The sequence below is a fragment of the Rhinolophus hipposideros genome, assembly GCF_964194185.1.
Source record: "Rhinolophus hipposideros genome assembly, chromosome: 13".
Lineage (NCBI taxonomy): Eukaryota > Metazoa > Chordata > Mammalia > Chiroptera > Rhinolophidae > Rhinolophus > Rhinolophus hipposideros.
In genome coordinates, this window is record NC_138059.1 from 51,878,924 (window position 1) to 51,895,240 (window position 16,317).

Sequence of the window (16,317 nt, forward strand, 5' to 3'; positions counted from 1 at the left end):
TATTTTATTTTGGAAAATAAATATCTAAGCTCAAAGGATCTTGAAAAGTATAATTCTGAATGCACATATTACATGTTGGACCTAAGAATATTGGTGATATTTTATCAAAATGCTGGGAATTTAAGAGAAGTTATGAGATCTAACAATTTAGTTCGTGAACATGCCATCATGCGCTTACATTGCCAGCACTGTACAAACAGCTTGGTAAGGTTTCATAACCTTGGTATATCAATATCTCATAGCTGTGTTGATGTTATTGTGTCTTGCTGAGTGGCGTTCATTATTGTTGTTGCATGTTTTTGTGTGCCACCACGAGAATGTCTGAGCTTGGATTAGAGCAATGAACAAACATAAAATTTGCTGTTAAACTTGGCAAGAGTGGTAGTGAAATCAGGGACATGTTAGTCCAAGTTTATGGAGATAATGTCATGAAGAAAATGGCAGTGTACAAAAGGATTAAACGTTTATCCGAGGGGAGATAATACATCGCTGATGAAGAGAGGCGAGGACGGCCAGTAACGAGAAGAACTGATGAAAAACATTGCAAAAATTCATCAAACCATGTGTCAAAATTGTCAGCTGACTGTGAGAAGCACAGCAGACTAAGTAAACATAGATAGAGAAACAGGAAAATCTTAACTGAAATCTTGGCATGAGAAAGGTGTGTGCAAAAATGGTCCTGAAGGAGCTCACTCATGAATAAAAACAAAGGAGAGTCGAAGTTTGCCATGACTTTTTGGAGAGGCAAGACGACGTTTTGGTCCACTGGTGATGAAACATGGGTGTACCAATGTGACCCTAAAACAAAGAGTCAAAATGCACAGTGGAAGTCAGTCAATTTTCCATGACCAAAAATGTTCCATCAGTCCAAATCAAGAGTCAAAATGATGTTGCTAACCTTTTTTGATATCAGAGGGATTATTCATTATGAATTTGTACCAACTGGGCAAACAGTTAACCAAGTGTACTATTTGGAAGTGCTGAAAAGGCTGCGTGACAAAGTTAGACAAAAATTACCTGAACTTTTCACCAACAAGTCATGGATCTTGCATCACAACAATGCACCACCTCACACAGAACTGTCTCTGAGAGAGTTTTTAGCTAGTAAACAAATAACTGTATTGAAACACCCTCTCTATTCACCTGATCTGTCCCCTAATGATTTCTTCCTTTACCCGAAGATAAAGGAAATATTGAAAGAAAGACATTTTGATGACATTCAGGACATCAAGGATAATACAATGATAGCTCTGAATACTATTCCAGGAAAATAGTTCCAAAATTGCTTTGAAGGTTGGACTAGGCACTGGCATTGGTGCACAGCTTTCCAACGGGAGTACTTCGAAGGTGACCATAGTGATATTCAGCAATGAGATATGAGTTCACTCTACTTTTTCTCATCCTACTTTTTCTAGGAAGAATTCACAAGCTTAATTGTCTGACTCTCTTGGAATCTAGGATGACCAACTATGACAGGATACAATTATCTCTCTAACCTTATTATTAAAGATATTCTAGGAAGTATTCCCACAGTTGTATTGTAGGACATAGCAATTTTATTGAGTATTTTAAAAACCTAGTTTAAGTCCTGTGTTGTAGAATTTTCTAGAGGAGGTGGAGAATAGTAAGTTATGTCTATTTTGAACTCTCCTAGCTTTATGATGACCTGTTATTCTGTCTTCCATTTTTATAAGTTGCTGTAATGCTAGGTGTTATTTGTGCTTCTATAGGTGGTAACTGGAAAGTTTTCATAATCACCAGTGACTTGCCCAATGCAGGGACCAGCTCACAGATTTATATTATACTATATGGACTGCGTAGAAGTTCAGCCCCCATATATCTTTATGGGACAGATGGAGTTCAATTTCAGGATGGCCACAAAGACATATTTACTGTAAGTAGTAAAACCTGGTTCCTATTTTACGTACATGTGTTTTATTGAAGATCAATAAAAAATAATTCATAGCAATTTTGCTCAACCATGCTCAAGTAGATTAAACACAAACAAAACTGCAATATGATAAGTGACAATAGCTAGAGAGAAATACTAGATGAACATTCGTTGCTTTTATATTTGAGGCTGTTAGGAGCAAGGGCTTATACCTTTCTGGCTGAGGCTCTAATAGATAAGGCTCAAAGTCAAGATCAAACTGGGAAAAACAAAGTTATCAAATACAGAAGGGTAAAGAAGTTGTCACGAAGTTATTAGGTCATAGCTAGACATATTGACATCAAGATTCAGGGAGAAGCAGGTAGCAAAGATGAGACAGGGGAGACCAGAACTAAGATCAGAAATATTAGCAATCAAAGGCAAAACTTGAAATGAGTCAAGCACCTTGCACTTTATACATACCTTAATAATGTCTGTTGAATGAATGACTGGATGCATAGAAGGATTGTTTTGAACTGGGTAGAGATAGAGAATAAAATCAACATCAGAAAAAAGTGTCCTTAAGTATCTTTAATCCTTACTGGATACCCACTTCCACATGATCCTGAGTGTTTGACTTACGACAACCTATGTACTCAGCCCATATGTGTCACAGGAGAGTCTGAACCATTTGGAACCAAACTAATAATTTAGTTTGAACTGTCCTTTCCATGCTTTCTATATGTGTCAACATTTTAAAAAATTTTGTGTTGATGGTCACTACAAATAAAACTAAAAAAAAGAAGACTGTCATTATTTTGCATGTGTAAGAAATAGTTTTAGAAATGACTTTATTGAAAGAATCTGAGCTGTTTTTGTTGTTGTTTTGCTATTTTATTGTTTCAAATTTACTTTTAAATCAAACTATACCTTCATGTGTGGATAGGGTTAAATCATTCTGAATTCTGGATTATGAAAGGAGCACCTTTCACTCCTTAGTCTTATGTCCTTCTTCCACAAGAAATCACATTCATAGTTTGATGCTTTTTTTTAATCTGAGCTCTGTTACCTAAATTTCATTTCTTTCTGTTGTCTTGTTCTCTCTTGTTTGAGCCCTGGAATGCTACATTTATATCTTATTTGCAGAGGTTCATTTAGGTTTAGTAATTTTTTGCTGACTTTGATCATAGTTTTCATTTGTTCTGATTAATTGTTTTCTTGTTAGGGTTCTTAGGTAAACTTTTGTTTTCTTTTTTCATTTCCTTTCCCCCTACAGTTTCTTTTCATAAATCTTTTCTTTATTATTGTGGTAAAATACACAAAACAAAATTTACCATTTTAACCATTTTGAAATGGACAATTCAGTGGCATGCAGTGTATTCACGGTTTTGTTCAGCCATCACCACTATTTCCAGAACATTTTAGTCACCCCAAAAGGAAACCTCATTATGCAGTTACTCCTCACTCTCTTTCCCCAATCGCTAGCAGTCTCTAGTCAGATGTCTTTCAAGGATTTGCGAATTCTGAATATATATTTTTTTATAAATAGAATCATATGTGGCCTTTTATGTCTGACTTCTTACATTTAGCATGTTTTCAAGGTTCATCCATGCTGTAGCATGTATCACTATTTTATTCCTTTTTATGGCTGAATAACATTTCATTGTATGGAAATACCACATTTTGTTTATCTACCATGTTTCCCCAAATTTAAGACCTAACTGGAAAATCAGCCCTAGCATGACTTTTCAGGACGACATCCCCTGAACATCAGTCCTAATGCGTCTTTTGGAGCAAAAATTAATATAAGACCCGGTCATATTTTCAGGGACACGTGGTATTAATGGACATTTGGGTTATTTCCACCCTTTGGCTATTGTGAATAGTGCTGTTTGAACACTCATGTACAAGTATTATTTTTTTTTAACACTGTTTTGATTTTTTTTTGAGTATATACCTAGGAGTGGAATTTCTGGGCCATATGGTAATTCTATGTTTATCTATTGAGTAACTGCCAAACTGTTTTCCACAGTGGCTGTACCATTTTACAGTTTGTACCATTTACAAACTGTTTTCCATAGTGGCTGTACCAGCAATGTTTGAAGCTTCCAGTTTCTCCACATTCTCACTAACACTTGCTATTGTCAAATAAAAATAAAATCTTAGCCAAACTTCATGGGTGTATAGTGGGATCTCATTGTCATTTTGATTTACATTTCACTAATTATTAATGATACTGAGTATCTTTTTTATGTGCTTGTTTGATATTTCTTTATCTTTTGTGCAGAATTAGGTATTTAAATCCTTGATCTATTTTTCAGTTGGATTGCTTTTCTTCTTGTTGTTGCTTTGTAAGAGTTCTTTTCATATTTTGAATACTAGACCCTTATCAGATAGATGATATGGAAATATTTTCTCCCATGTCATGTATTGTCTTTCTGATAGTACATTTTGAATTTTAATTGAGTCCAATTTATCTATTTTTTTCTTTTGTTGTTTATGTTTTTGGTGTTATATGTAAGAAACCATTGCCAAACCCAAGATCATAAAGACCCCTACATTTTTTTTAAATTAAATTTGTTGGGGTGACAATTGTTAGTAAATTTACATAGATTTCAGGTGTACAATTCTGTATTACATCATATATAAATCCCATTGTGTGTTCACCACCCAGAGTCAGTTCTCCTTCCATCATTATATATTTGATCCCCCTTACCCTCATCTCCCACCCCCCACCCCCTTACCCTCTGGTAACCACTAAATTACTGTCTGTGTCTATGAGTTTTTGTTTCTCATTTGTTTGTCTTGTTCTTTTGTTGTTTTTGGTTTATATAACACATATCAGTGAAATCATAGGGTTCTCTGCTTTTTCTGTCTGACTTATTTCACTTAGCATTATACTCTCAAGATCCATCCATGTTGTCACAAATGCTCCTATATCCTCTTTCCTTAACGTCGAATAGTATTCCATTGTGTATATATACCACAACTTCTTTATCCATTCATCTATTGAAGGACATTTTGGTTGTTTCCATGTCTTGGCCACCGTAAACAAAGCTGCAATGAACATTGGAGTAGACGTGTCTCTATAGAGAAATGCTTTCAGATTTTTTGGGTAGATACCCAGGAAAGTGATTGCTGGGTTGTATGGTAATTCTATTCGTAATTTCTTGAGGAACCTCCACACTGCCTTCCATAGCGGCTGCACCAGTCTGCATTCCCACCAACAGTGTATGAGAGTTCCTTTTTCTCCACAGCCTCTCCAACACTTGTTACTATTTGTCTTGTTAATGATAGCCATTCTGACTGGAGTGAGGTGATATCTCATTGTGGTTTTTATTTGCATTTCTCTGATTAGCGATATTGAGCATTTTTTCATATGTCTATTTGCCATTTGTATATCCTCTTTGGAGAAATGTCTCTTCAGGTCCTCTCTCCATTTTTCAATTGGGTTGTTTGTTTTTTTGTTGTTGAGTTTCATGAGTTCCTTGTATGTTTTGGATATTAGCCCCTTATCAGAGGCACTGTTTGCGAAAATCTTCTCCCATTCAGTTGGTTGCCTCATTATTTTGTCAATAGTTTCTTTTGCTGTGCAGAAGCTTTTCAGTTTCATATAGTCCCATTCGTTTATTTACTTTTACTTCCATTGCCTTTGGAGTCAAATTCATAAAATGCTCTTTGAACACAAGGTCCATAAGTTTAGTACCTATGTTTTCTTCGATGCAGTTTATTGTGTCAGGTCTTATGCTTAAGTCTTTGATCCATTTTAATTAATTTTGGTACATGGTGACAGATAGCAGTCCAGTTTCATTCTTTTCCATGTAGCTATCCAATTCTGCCAGCATCATTTATTGAAGAGGCTGTCTTTCCTCCATTGTATATTTTTAGCTTCCTTGTCAAAAATTATCTGTCCATATTTATGTGGTTTTATTTCTGGGTTCTCAATTCTATTCCATTGGTCTATGTGTCTGTTTTTCTGCCAATACCAAGCTGTTTTGATTATTGTAGCCCTGTAGTACAAGCAAAAATCAGGGAGTGTGATACCTCCAGTATTGTTCTTTTTTTAAAATATTGCTTTGGCTATTTGGGGTCTTTTGTGGTTCCAAACAAATCTGATGATTTTAGTTCTATTTCTTTAAAAAATGCCATTAGGATTTTGATGGGGATTGCATTAAATCTGTATATGGCTTTGGGTAATATGGCCATTTTAACTATGTTGATTCCTCCAATCCATGAGCATGGAATGTCTTTTCATTTCTTTGTGTTTCTTCAATTTCTTTCAAAAATGTCTTATAGTTTTCAGCATATAAATCCTTCACATCCTTGTTAAGTTTATTCCTACGTATTTTATTCTTTTTGCTGCAATTGCAAAAGGAATTGTTTTTTCTATTTCCTTTTTTGAGATTTCATTGTTGGTATATAGGAAAGCAATGGGTTTTTGTACGTTGATTTTGTAGCCAGCCACTTTACTGTATTCATTGATTGTTTCTAACAGCTTTTTGGTGGAGTCTTTAGGGTTTTCTATATATAGCATTATGTTATCTGCAAAGAGTGACAATTTAACTTCTTCATTCCCAATTTGGATGCCTTTTATTTCTTTCTCTTACCTGATTGCTCTGGCAAGTACTTCCAACACTATCTTGAAAAGTAGAGGTGATAGGGGACAACCTTGTCGTGTTCCTGAACATAGAGCAAAGGGCTTCAGCTTTTCACTATTAATTATGAGATTAGCTGAGGGCTTGTCGTATATGGCCTTTATTATGTTGAGGTATTTTCCATCTATACCAATTTTATTAAGTGTTTTAATCATAAACGGATGTTGTATCTTATCAAATGCTTTTTCTGCATCAATTGATAGAATCATATGGTTTTTGCTCTTTATTTTGTTTATGTGATGTATCACATTGATGGATTTGCGAATGTTGAACCATCCTTGTGCCCCGGGGATGAACCCCACTTGGTCGTGATGAATAATCTTTTTAATGCATTGTTGTATTCGATTTGCTAGAATTTTGTTTAGGATTTTAGCATCTGTATTCATCAGAGACATTGGTCTGTAGTTTTCATTTTTTGTGATGTCCTTACCAGGTTTTGGTATCTGGGTAATGTTGGCCTCATAAAATGAGTTAGGGAGTACTGACTCTTCTTCAATTTTTTGGAAGAGTTTGAGCAGGATTGGTATTAGATCCTCTTTGAAGGTTTGGTAAATTCACTGGTGAAGCCATCTGGTCCAAGACTTTTGATTTTGGGAAGGTTTTTGATGACTGATTCAATTTCATTACTGGTGATCGGCCTGTTAAGATTTTCCAGTTCTTCATGATTCAGCCTTGGAAGGCTACATGTTTCTAAGAACTTGTCCATTTCTTCTAAGTTATTGAATTTGGTGGCATATAGTCCTTCATAGTATTCTTGGATAATCCTTTGTATTTCTGTGCTGTCCGTGATAACTTCCCCTTTTTCATTTCTGATTTTGTTAATTAGTGTCTTCTCTCTTTTTATTTTAGTGAGTTTAGCCAAGGGTTTGTCGATTTTGTTAATCTTTTCAAAGAACCAGCTCTTTGTCACATTAATTTTTTTAATTGTCTTTTTGTTCTCTATTTCATTTAGTTCTGCTCTGATTTGTGTTATTTCTTTTTTTCTGCTGACTTTGGGTTTCGCTTGTTCTTCTTTTTCTAGTTCTTTAAGGTGTAATGTGAGGTTATTTATTTGGGATTTTTCTTGTTTCTTGAGATAGGCCTCTAATGACATAAATTTCCCTCTTAAAACTGCTTTCGCGGCATCCCAAAAATTTTGGTAGGATGTATTTTCATTGTCATTTGTTTCTATGTATCTTTTGAGCTCTCCTTTAATTTCTTCTTTGACCCAGTCGTTCTTTAAAAGTATGTTGTTTAATCTCCACGTATTTGTGTTTTTTCCTGCTTCCTTTTTGCAGTTGATATCCAATTTCAAAGCTTTGTGATCAGAGAATATGCTTGGTATGATTTCAATCTTCTTAAATTTGCTGAGGCTGATTTTGTGTCCCAATATATGGTCTATCCGTGAGAATGTTCCATGTACACTAGAAAAGAATGTATAGTCTGATGTTTTAGGATGAAGTGCTCTATATATGTCAATTATGTCCATTTCATATAATGTGTCATTTAGGGCTGCTATTTTGTTATTTATTTTCTGTTTGGTTGATCTATCCATAGCTGTCAATGATGTATTTAAGTCCCCTAGTATAATTGTGTTTTGGTCAAGTTCTCCCTTTAGTTCTGTTAGTAGTTGCTTGGTATATTTCAGTGCTCCCTCATTGGGGGCATAAACATTGATGACTGTTATGTCTTCTTGTTGTATAGTCCCCTTTACCATTATGAAATGTCCATCTTTGTCTCTTGTTATCTTTTTCACCCTAAAGTCTGTTTCACAGGAAATCTTATGACTACACCTGATTTTCTCTGGGTACCATTTGCTTGGAATGTCAATTTCCACCCTTTCACTTTTAGTCTATGTTTGTCCTTGTAGCTGAGATGTGTCTCTTGGAGACAGCATATGTTTGGGTTTAGTTTTTTGATCCAATCTGCTACTCTGTGTCTCTTTATTGGTGAGTTCAGCCCATTTACATTTAGGGTGATTATTGATATGTGAGGATTTCCTGTCCTATCTATAGTGTTCTGGTAAGGCTGTGTCTCCATTGTTTCTTTGCCTTTTTGTTGTTGTCTATTATTTCTGTGTGGTGGTATTCTGTGATGTTTCTGTCTGTTTCTTCTTTTATTACAGTATATATTTCAGTTCTGGATGATTTTTGAGTGGTTACCCCTAAGTTTATGTAAAAGAAAGTTTGATATTTAGAGTATTCCATTTTCTTCAGTATGCTTACTTTCTCTATTCCCATATTCCAGTTCAGGCCTTTACTCTCCCCCTTTTTATGTTTATGTTGCCACAAATTGTCCCTGTTGATGGTGGTCGAATAGCCTCCTTTAGTATTTCTTGTAGTGCAGGTTGTGTATTAGAAAATTCCCTCAGCTTCTGGATGTCTGGAAAGGTCTTTATTCCTCCTTCATATCTAAAGGAGATCATTGTTGGATATATTATTCTTGGTTCATAATTTCTCTCTTTCAATAGTTTGAACATTTGGTTCCATTGCTTCCTAGCTTGTAGAGTTTCTGCTGAGAAATCTGATGATATCTAATGGGCTTTCCTTTGTAAGTTACTGTCTTCTTTTCCCTGGCTGCCTTAAGGATTCTTTCTTTGTCATTGATTTTAGACAGCTTCAATACAATGTGCCTTGGTGAAGGCCTGTTTGGCTGGAGGTAATTAGGTGTTCTATTTGCTTCTTGGATTCGAGGATCCAGTTCTTTCCACAAGTTTGGGAAGTTCTCATCGACGATTTGTTTGAATATATTCTCTGTTCCCTTCCCTCTTTCTTCTCCTTCTGGTATGCCCATTATTCTTATATTGCTCTTTTTGATGGAGTCAGAAAGTTCTTGTAGAGTTCTTTCATTTCTTATAAATCTCAAGTCTCTTTCTTCTTCCATCTGTGTAAATTTCAGGTTCTTATCTTCGATGTCACTGATTCTTTCCTCCATCTGGTCAACTCTACTGCCTAAGCTTGATATTTTATTGTTAATTTCTTCTATTGAGTTCTTAATCTTCAGAAATTCTATTTGGTTCTTTTTCAAAATTTCAATCTCTTTTGTAAAATGCTCATGGTGTTCTTTTCTGAGTTCATTAAACTGCCTTTCTGTGTTTTCTTGCCTTTCTGTGTTTCTGTGTTTTCTGTGTTTTCTTGCATCTCGTTCAGTTTTTTCAGAATTGCAATCTTGAATTCTCTGTCATTTAAATCACATATTTCCATAACTCTAAGTTCCTTTTCTGGAGACTTTTTTCTTTCTTTCTGAGCTATCTTGTTGCCTTGGTTATTCATGGCAATCACTGATTTACTATTTTTCTTCCTAAACATCTACAGGAGTGGCTTCTGCAACAGGTTGATAGGTATGCGAAGAGCTTTTGAAGTTCCAAAGCTCTTTCTGCACCAGATTCAGAGCCCGTATGTTTCAGCAGTTCTGTTTACTCCTGCAGGGATCCGCCCAGATAGGTGGGGCTAGGGGCGGGGTGAGTTGTGAGAGGTGGCCCAGAGCAATGGTGGCGACCACCACCACAGCCAGTCCTGCTTCCACAGCTCCCTCCCCTTTGCGGGGACTAGTTGAGCTTCGAATCTGTGTCTGCGGTCCACAGTTCTCAGAGCAGCAAATATTCTGTCCTTTGATCTGACACTGCTACTTTATCGTTTCTAGCACTGGGCAGGTGGGGGCGGAGCGAGCTCTGGGAGGGTAGGGGGAGGTAGGCTTATCTCCATGCCTAAGGCTTCCATTCTCCACTGGGCAGTGAGGGCTTAAACCACCAATTTCAGCCCTCTTCCCTTCGTCTTTGCTCCGAGATCTGCCGTGAGCGAATGTTGGATTCAGCCGTTTTATATGCTACCCCCTCAGCTTTGTGGGCCATAAGCCGAGCCCTAGCAGTCTAAGTCCTTCCCTCTCTCGCAGCTGCAGCTGCTATAGTTCCGGGATGCAGTGAGCACGGAGCATTGAGCTAGGTCTGCGTCCTGCACCCGCACGGCTCCATCTCTGCACTTCTCCTCTCCCTCCTCCCCCGCTCGCAGGATTCACCCACCTGGAGGTGAATTCAGTAGTGGGCCTCTTCATCTTGCCTGTCTGCTGTGCAGGGAGTCCTTTGTGGAGTTATTGTTGTCCGATTCATTGTAAATTCCAGGGGAGCGCTACAGAGGCTCACCTCACGCAGCTATTTTTACCCAACCTCTTTACATTTTCTTTATATTAGTTCATTGATCCATTTTGAGTTAAATTTTGTGTAGTGTGTGAGATAAAACTCCAGCTCCCTTTTGCATGTACATATCTACTTTTCCTATCACTGTTTGTTAAGGACACTATTCATTCCCCATTAGTCTTATACTCTTGTCAAAAACCAATTGAGCACAGACGTATAGGGTTTATTTCTGGACTCTTAATTTTGTACTATTGATCTATATGTCTATCTTTATGCCTGTATGACCCAGTTTTCATTACTGTAGCTTTGTAGTAAGTTTAAAAATCAGAAAGTGTGAGTCCTCCAACCTTGTTCTTCTTTTGCAAGATGGCTTTGGCTTTTTGTGGCCCCTTGCAATTCCATATGATTTTTAGGATCAGCTTTTCCATTTCTGCAAAATAGGCAATTAGGGTTTTGATAGGAATTACATTGGATCTATAGATTACTTTGGATAATAATGACATCTTATCAATATTAAGTCTTCCAATCCATGAATGAGATGTCTTTACATTTATTAAGGTCTTCTTTAATTTCTTTCAGCAATGTTTTGAAGTATTCCTAGTATAGGTGTTACACATCCTTGGTAAAGTTTATTTTTGAGAATTTTGTTATTTTGATGCTATTGTAAATAAAATTATTGTCTTAATTTCTTTTTCATATTGCTCAATACTAATGTATAGAAATGCAACAGATTTTTGTGTGTTGAGCTGGTATTCTGTAACTTTGCTGAGATCATTTAACTCTGACAGTTTTGTTGGTTTTGTTTTTTTTGTGATAGAATCTTTAGGATTTTCTATATATCAAATCATATTATCTGTTAATAGAGATCATTTTATCTCTCCCATTCCAATTTGGATGTTTTAAAACTTCATTTTCTTGGCTAATTGCTCTACCAAAAACTTCCAGTATAACATTGAATAGAAGTCATGAAAACGAGCTTCCTTGACTTCCTGATTTATAAGGAAATTTTCATTCTTTTACCTTTGATGATATTACCTGTAGATTTTTCACAAATGCCCTTTATCATGTTCAGGAATTTCTTTTCTATTCTTAGTTTGTTGAGTGTTTTTATCATGAAAATGTGTACGATGTCAAATGCTTTATTTCTTTTTCTAAATTAATGTTGTCACAAATGGTACTATTTCTTCTTTTCTTATGGCAGAATAGTATTCCATTGTGTATATATGTCACATTTTCTTTATCCAATCATCTATCGGTGGACACTTCGGTTGTTTCCATGTTTTGGCCACCGTAAATAAAGCTGCGATGAGCATTGGAGCACATATATCTTTATGAATAAATGTTTTCAGGTTTTTTTGGTATATACTCAGGAGAGGGATTGCTGGATCATATGCTCATTCTATTCTTAATTTTTTGAGGACCCTACACACTGCGTTCCATAGTGGTTGCACCAATCTGCATTCCCACCAAGTGTATGAGGGTTCCTTTTTCTCCACAGCCTCTCCAACACTTATTATCTTGTTGATGATAGCAATTCTAACTGGTGTGACGTGAAATCTCTTTGTGGTTTTTATTTGCATTTCTCTGATGATTAGTGATGTTGAACATTTTTTCATATGTCTATCAGCCATTTGTATGTGCTCTTTGGAGAAATGTGTCTTCAGGTCCTCTGCCCGTTTCTTAATTGGATTATTTGTTTTTTTGTTGTTGAGTTGTATGAGTTCCTTATGTATGTTGGATATTAGCTCCGTATCAGAGGCATTGTTTGCAAAAGGAATTGTTTTTGTTTCATTTTATGAGATTTCACTCTTAGTATATAGGAATGCAACGGACTTTTGTACATTGATTTTGTAGCTGGAAGTTTACTATATTTGTTTATTGTTTCTAATAGCTTTGTGGTGGAGTCTTTAGGGTTTTCTACATATACAATCATGTCATCTGCAAAAAGTGACAATTTAACTTTTTCATTCCCAATTCAGAGGCCTTTTATTTCTTTCTCTTACCTGATTACTCTGGCTAGGAATTCTAATACTATGTGGAAAAGTAGAGGTGATAGGGGACAGCCCTGTCATGTTCCTGAATGTAGAGCAAAGGGCTTCAGTTTTTCACCATTAATTATGATATTAGCTAAGAGTTAGTCATATATGGCCTTTATTATGTTAAGATATTTTCTTTCTATACCTATTTTATTAAGTGTTTAATCATAAATGGATGTTGTATCTTGTCAAACACTTTTTCTGCATCTTTTGATATAATCATATGATTTTTGTTCTTTCTTTTGTTTATGTGGTGTATCACATTGATGGATTTGAGTATGTTGAACCATCATTGTGCCCCTGGAATGAACTCCACTTGGTCATGATGTATAATCTTTTTAATGCATTGCTGCATTCGATTTGCTAGACTTTTGTTTAGGGTTTTCTTATCTGTATTTATCAGAGATATTGGTCTTTAATTTTCTTTTTTTGTGTTATGCTTACCAGGTTTTGGTGTCAGGGTAATGTTGGCCTCATAAAATGAATCAGGGAGTATTATATCTTTTTCAATTTTTTGGAAGAGTTCGAGTAGGACAGATATTAGATCCTCTTTGAATGTTTGGTAGAGTATACTAGTGATGGCATCTGGTCCTGGACTTTTTGGTTTTGCGAAGGTTTTGGATGACTGATTCAATTTCCTTACTGTTGATCAATTGATTTAGATTTTCCAATCTTCATGATTCAGATTAGGAAGGCTATATGTTTCTAAGAACTTGTCTATTTCTTCCAGGTTATTGAATTTGGTGGCATGTAATCCTTTTTAGTATTCTTGGATAATCCTTTGTATTTCTGTGGCATCAATGGTAATTTCCCCTCTTTCATTTCTGATTTTGCTTATTTGTATCTTTTGTCTTTTTATCTTAATGAGTCTAGCCAAAGGTTTGTCAATTTTATTAATCTCTTTAAAGAACCAGCTCATTGTTGCATTAATTTTTTCTGTTGTGTTTTTGTTCTCTGTTTCATTTAGTTCTGCTCTGATTTTTATTAATTCCCTCCTTCTGCTGACTTTGGATTTTATTTGTTCTTTTCCTAGTCCTTTAAGGTGTTATGTGAAGTTATTTATCTGGAATTTTTCTTCTTTCTTGAGGTAGGCTTTAAATTATATAAATTTCCCTCTTAGAATTGCTTTCACTGCATCCCTAAAATTTTGGTAGGATGTATTTTCAATGTCATTTGTTTCTATGTATCTCTCAATCTCTCCTCTTATTTCTTCTTTGACCTAGTCAATCTTTAAAATTATGTTGTTTAGTCTCCACATAATTGTGGATTTTCCTGCTTTATTTTTGATGTTCATACCCAATTTCAAAGCTTTGTGATCAGAGAATATGCTTGGTATGATTTCAATCTTCTTCAATTTGCTGAGGCTAATTTTATGTCACAATGTATGATCTATCCTTGAGAGTGTCCCATGTACACTAGAAAAGAATGTATAGTCTGATGTTCTAGGATGAAGTACTCCATAAATGTCAATTATGTTTATTCATCTAAGGTGTCATTTAAGACTGATATTTCTTTATTTATTTTCTGTTTGGATGATCTATCCATACCTGTCAATGATGTATTTATGTCCCCTACTATAATTGTGTTTTGGTCAATTTCTCCCTTTAGTTCTGTTAGTTGTTGCTTGGTATATTTTGGTCCTCCCTGATTGGGGGCATAAATATTGATGACTGTTATGTCTTCTTGTTGTATAGTCCCCTTTACCATTATGAAATGTCCATCTTTGTCTCTTGTTACCTTTTTTATCCTGAAGTCTCTTTCATCTGATATCAGTATGGCTACACTTGCGTTTTTCTGGATACCATTTGCTTGAAGTGTCAATTTCCACCCTTTCACTTTGAGTCTATGCTTGTCCTTGTAGCTGAGATGTGTCTCTTGGAGATAGCGTATGATTGGATTTAGTTTTTTGATCCAATCTGCTACTCTGTGCCTTTTTATTAATAAGTTCAGTCCATTTATATCTAGGGTGATTATTAATATATGAGGATTTTCTATTATTTTATCTTTGGTATTCTGGTGGATGGAGTCTCCATTGTTTCTTTGCCTCTTTGTGCTGTCTGCTATTTCAGTGTGGTTTATTCTATGATGTTTGCCTCCCATTCTTCTTTTTAAAAAATTTTGTTATAAATTTCAGTTCTGGATTTTTTTTTGAGTGGTTACCATTACTTTATGTAAAAGAAAGTTTCATATTTAGAGTATTCCATTTTGTTCAGCATGCTACCTTTCTTCATCCCTTAGCCAGTTCATACCTGTACTCTCTCCCCTTTTATGTTTTTGTTGTCAGAAATTTATGTTATTTATGTTATTTATGGTGTGAGTTGATTTCTGAGCTATACCAGCTAGCTGTAACTTTTTAGTTTGTTTTTTTAAGTGTTTTTTTTTTTTTCCTTCTTTACCCTGTACGTCATCTTTAAGTATAGAGTGTCTCATTTGGTGTAGGGCTTGCCCTTTCCTACTTCTATCTGTCTGTTTGTAATACTACTCATGGTTCTGTATTCTTTTGCTCTTTTGTTTCAGTTCAAATAGCCTCCTTCAATATTTCTTGTAGTACAAGTCATGCGTTAGAAAATAATCTCACCTTCTGTCTGTCTGGAAAGGTCTTTATTCCTCTTTCATGTCTAAAGGATATCTTTGCTGGATATATTATTCTTGACTCATAGTTTCTCTCTTTCAATAGTTTGAATATTTGATCCCACCCCCTCCTGTATAGTTTCTGTTGAAAAATCTGATGATAACCTAATGGGCTTTTCTTTGTAGTTTACCATCTTCTTTTCCCTGGATGCCTTGAGGATTCTTTCTTTGTTCTTAATTTTTGACAGCTTCAATACAATATGTCCTGGAGACGGCCTCTTGGGATTGAGATAATTAGGTGTTCTATTTACTTCTTGGATTTTGGGATCCAGTTCTTTCCACAAGTTTGAGAAGTTCTCACCAATTATTTGTTTGAATATACTCTCTGTTCCCTTCTCCCTTTCTTCTCCTTCTGGTATGCCCATCATTCTGATATTGCTCTTTCTGATAGAGTCAGAAAGTTTTTGTAGTGTTTTTTCATTTTCTTAAACTCTCAAGGCTCTCTCTTCTTCCATTTGTGTCATTTCCAGATTTTTACCTTTGATTCACTGATTCTTCCCTCTATCTAGTCAGCTCTATTACCTCAGGTAGCTATTTCTTTCTTCATTTCTTTTATCGAGTTCTTGATCTCCAGAAATTCTATTTGGTTCTTTTTTAAAACTTTAGTCTCTTTGGTAAAATGTTCATTTTGTTCTTGATTGTGTTTATGAGTTCATTAAATTGCCTGTCTGTGTTTTCTTGCATCTCATTGAGTTTTTTAAGAATTGCATTCTTGAAATGTCAGTCATGTAAGTCACATATCTCCATGTCTTTAAGTTTATTTTCTGGAGACATTTCATTTTCTTTCAGAGCTGCCTTATTACCTTAGTTTCACGGCAGTTAATGAATGATTATTTCTCTTCCTAGGCATCTACATGAGTGGATTCTGCAACAGGTTGATAGGAAGAGTTCTTTGTTTTGCTTTCCAGTAGTGTTGCTGAAATGTTTTATTTTCTCTTCTGCTGCAGCCTTAAAATCTCTCTCACTGCAGTGTTATATTTTCTCTGCACTGTTTCAGCTTCTTACGCATTTGGG

At 35.5% G+C, this 16,317-nt stretch overlaps 1 protein-coding gene across 1 annotated transcript in view; it reads left to right on the forward strand.

Annotated features, from left to right (window-relative positions):
- The window catches only part of LOC308506762 (uncharacterized protein), a 267,868-nt gene that overhangs the window by 67,052 nt on the left and 184,499 nt on the right, over positions 1–16,317 (forward strand). Inside the window, exon 3 of the mRNA XM_081070665.1 lies at positions 1,731–1,894. Within this exon, the coding sequence (XP_080926791.1) occupies positions 1,731–1,894 (164 nt within the window). The remainder of the gene's footprint in view (positions 1–1,730; positions 1,895–16,317) is intronic.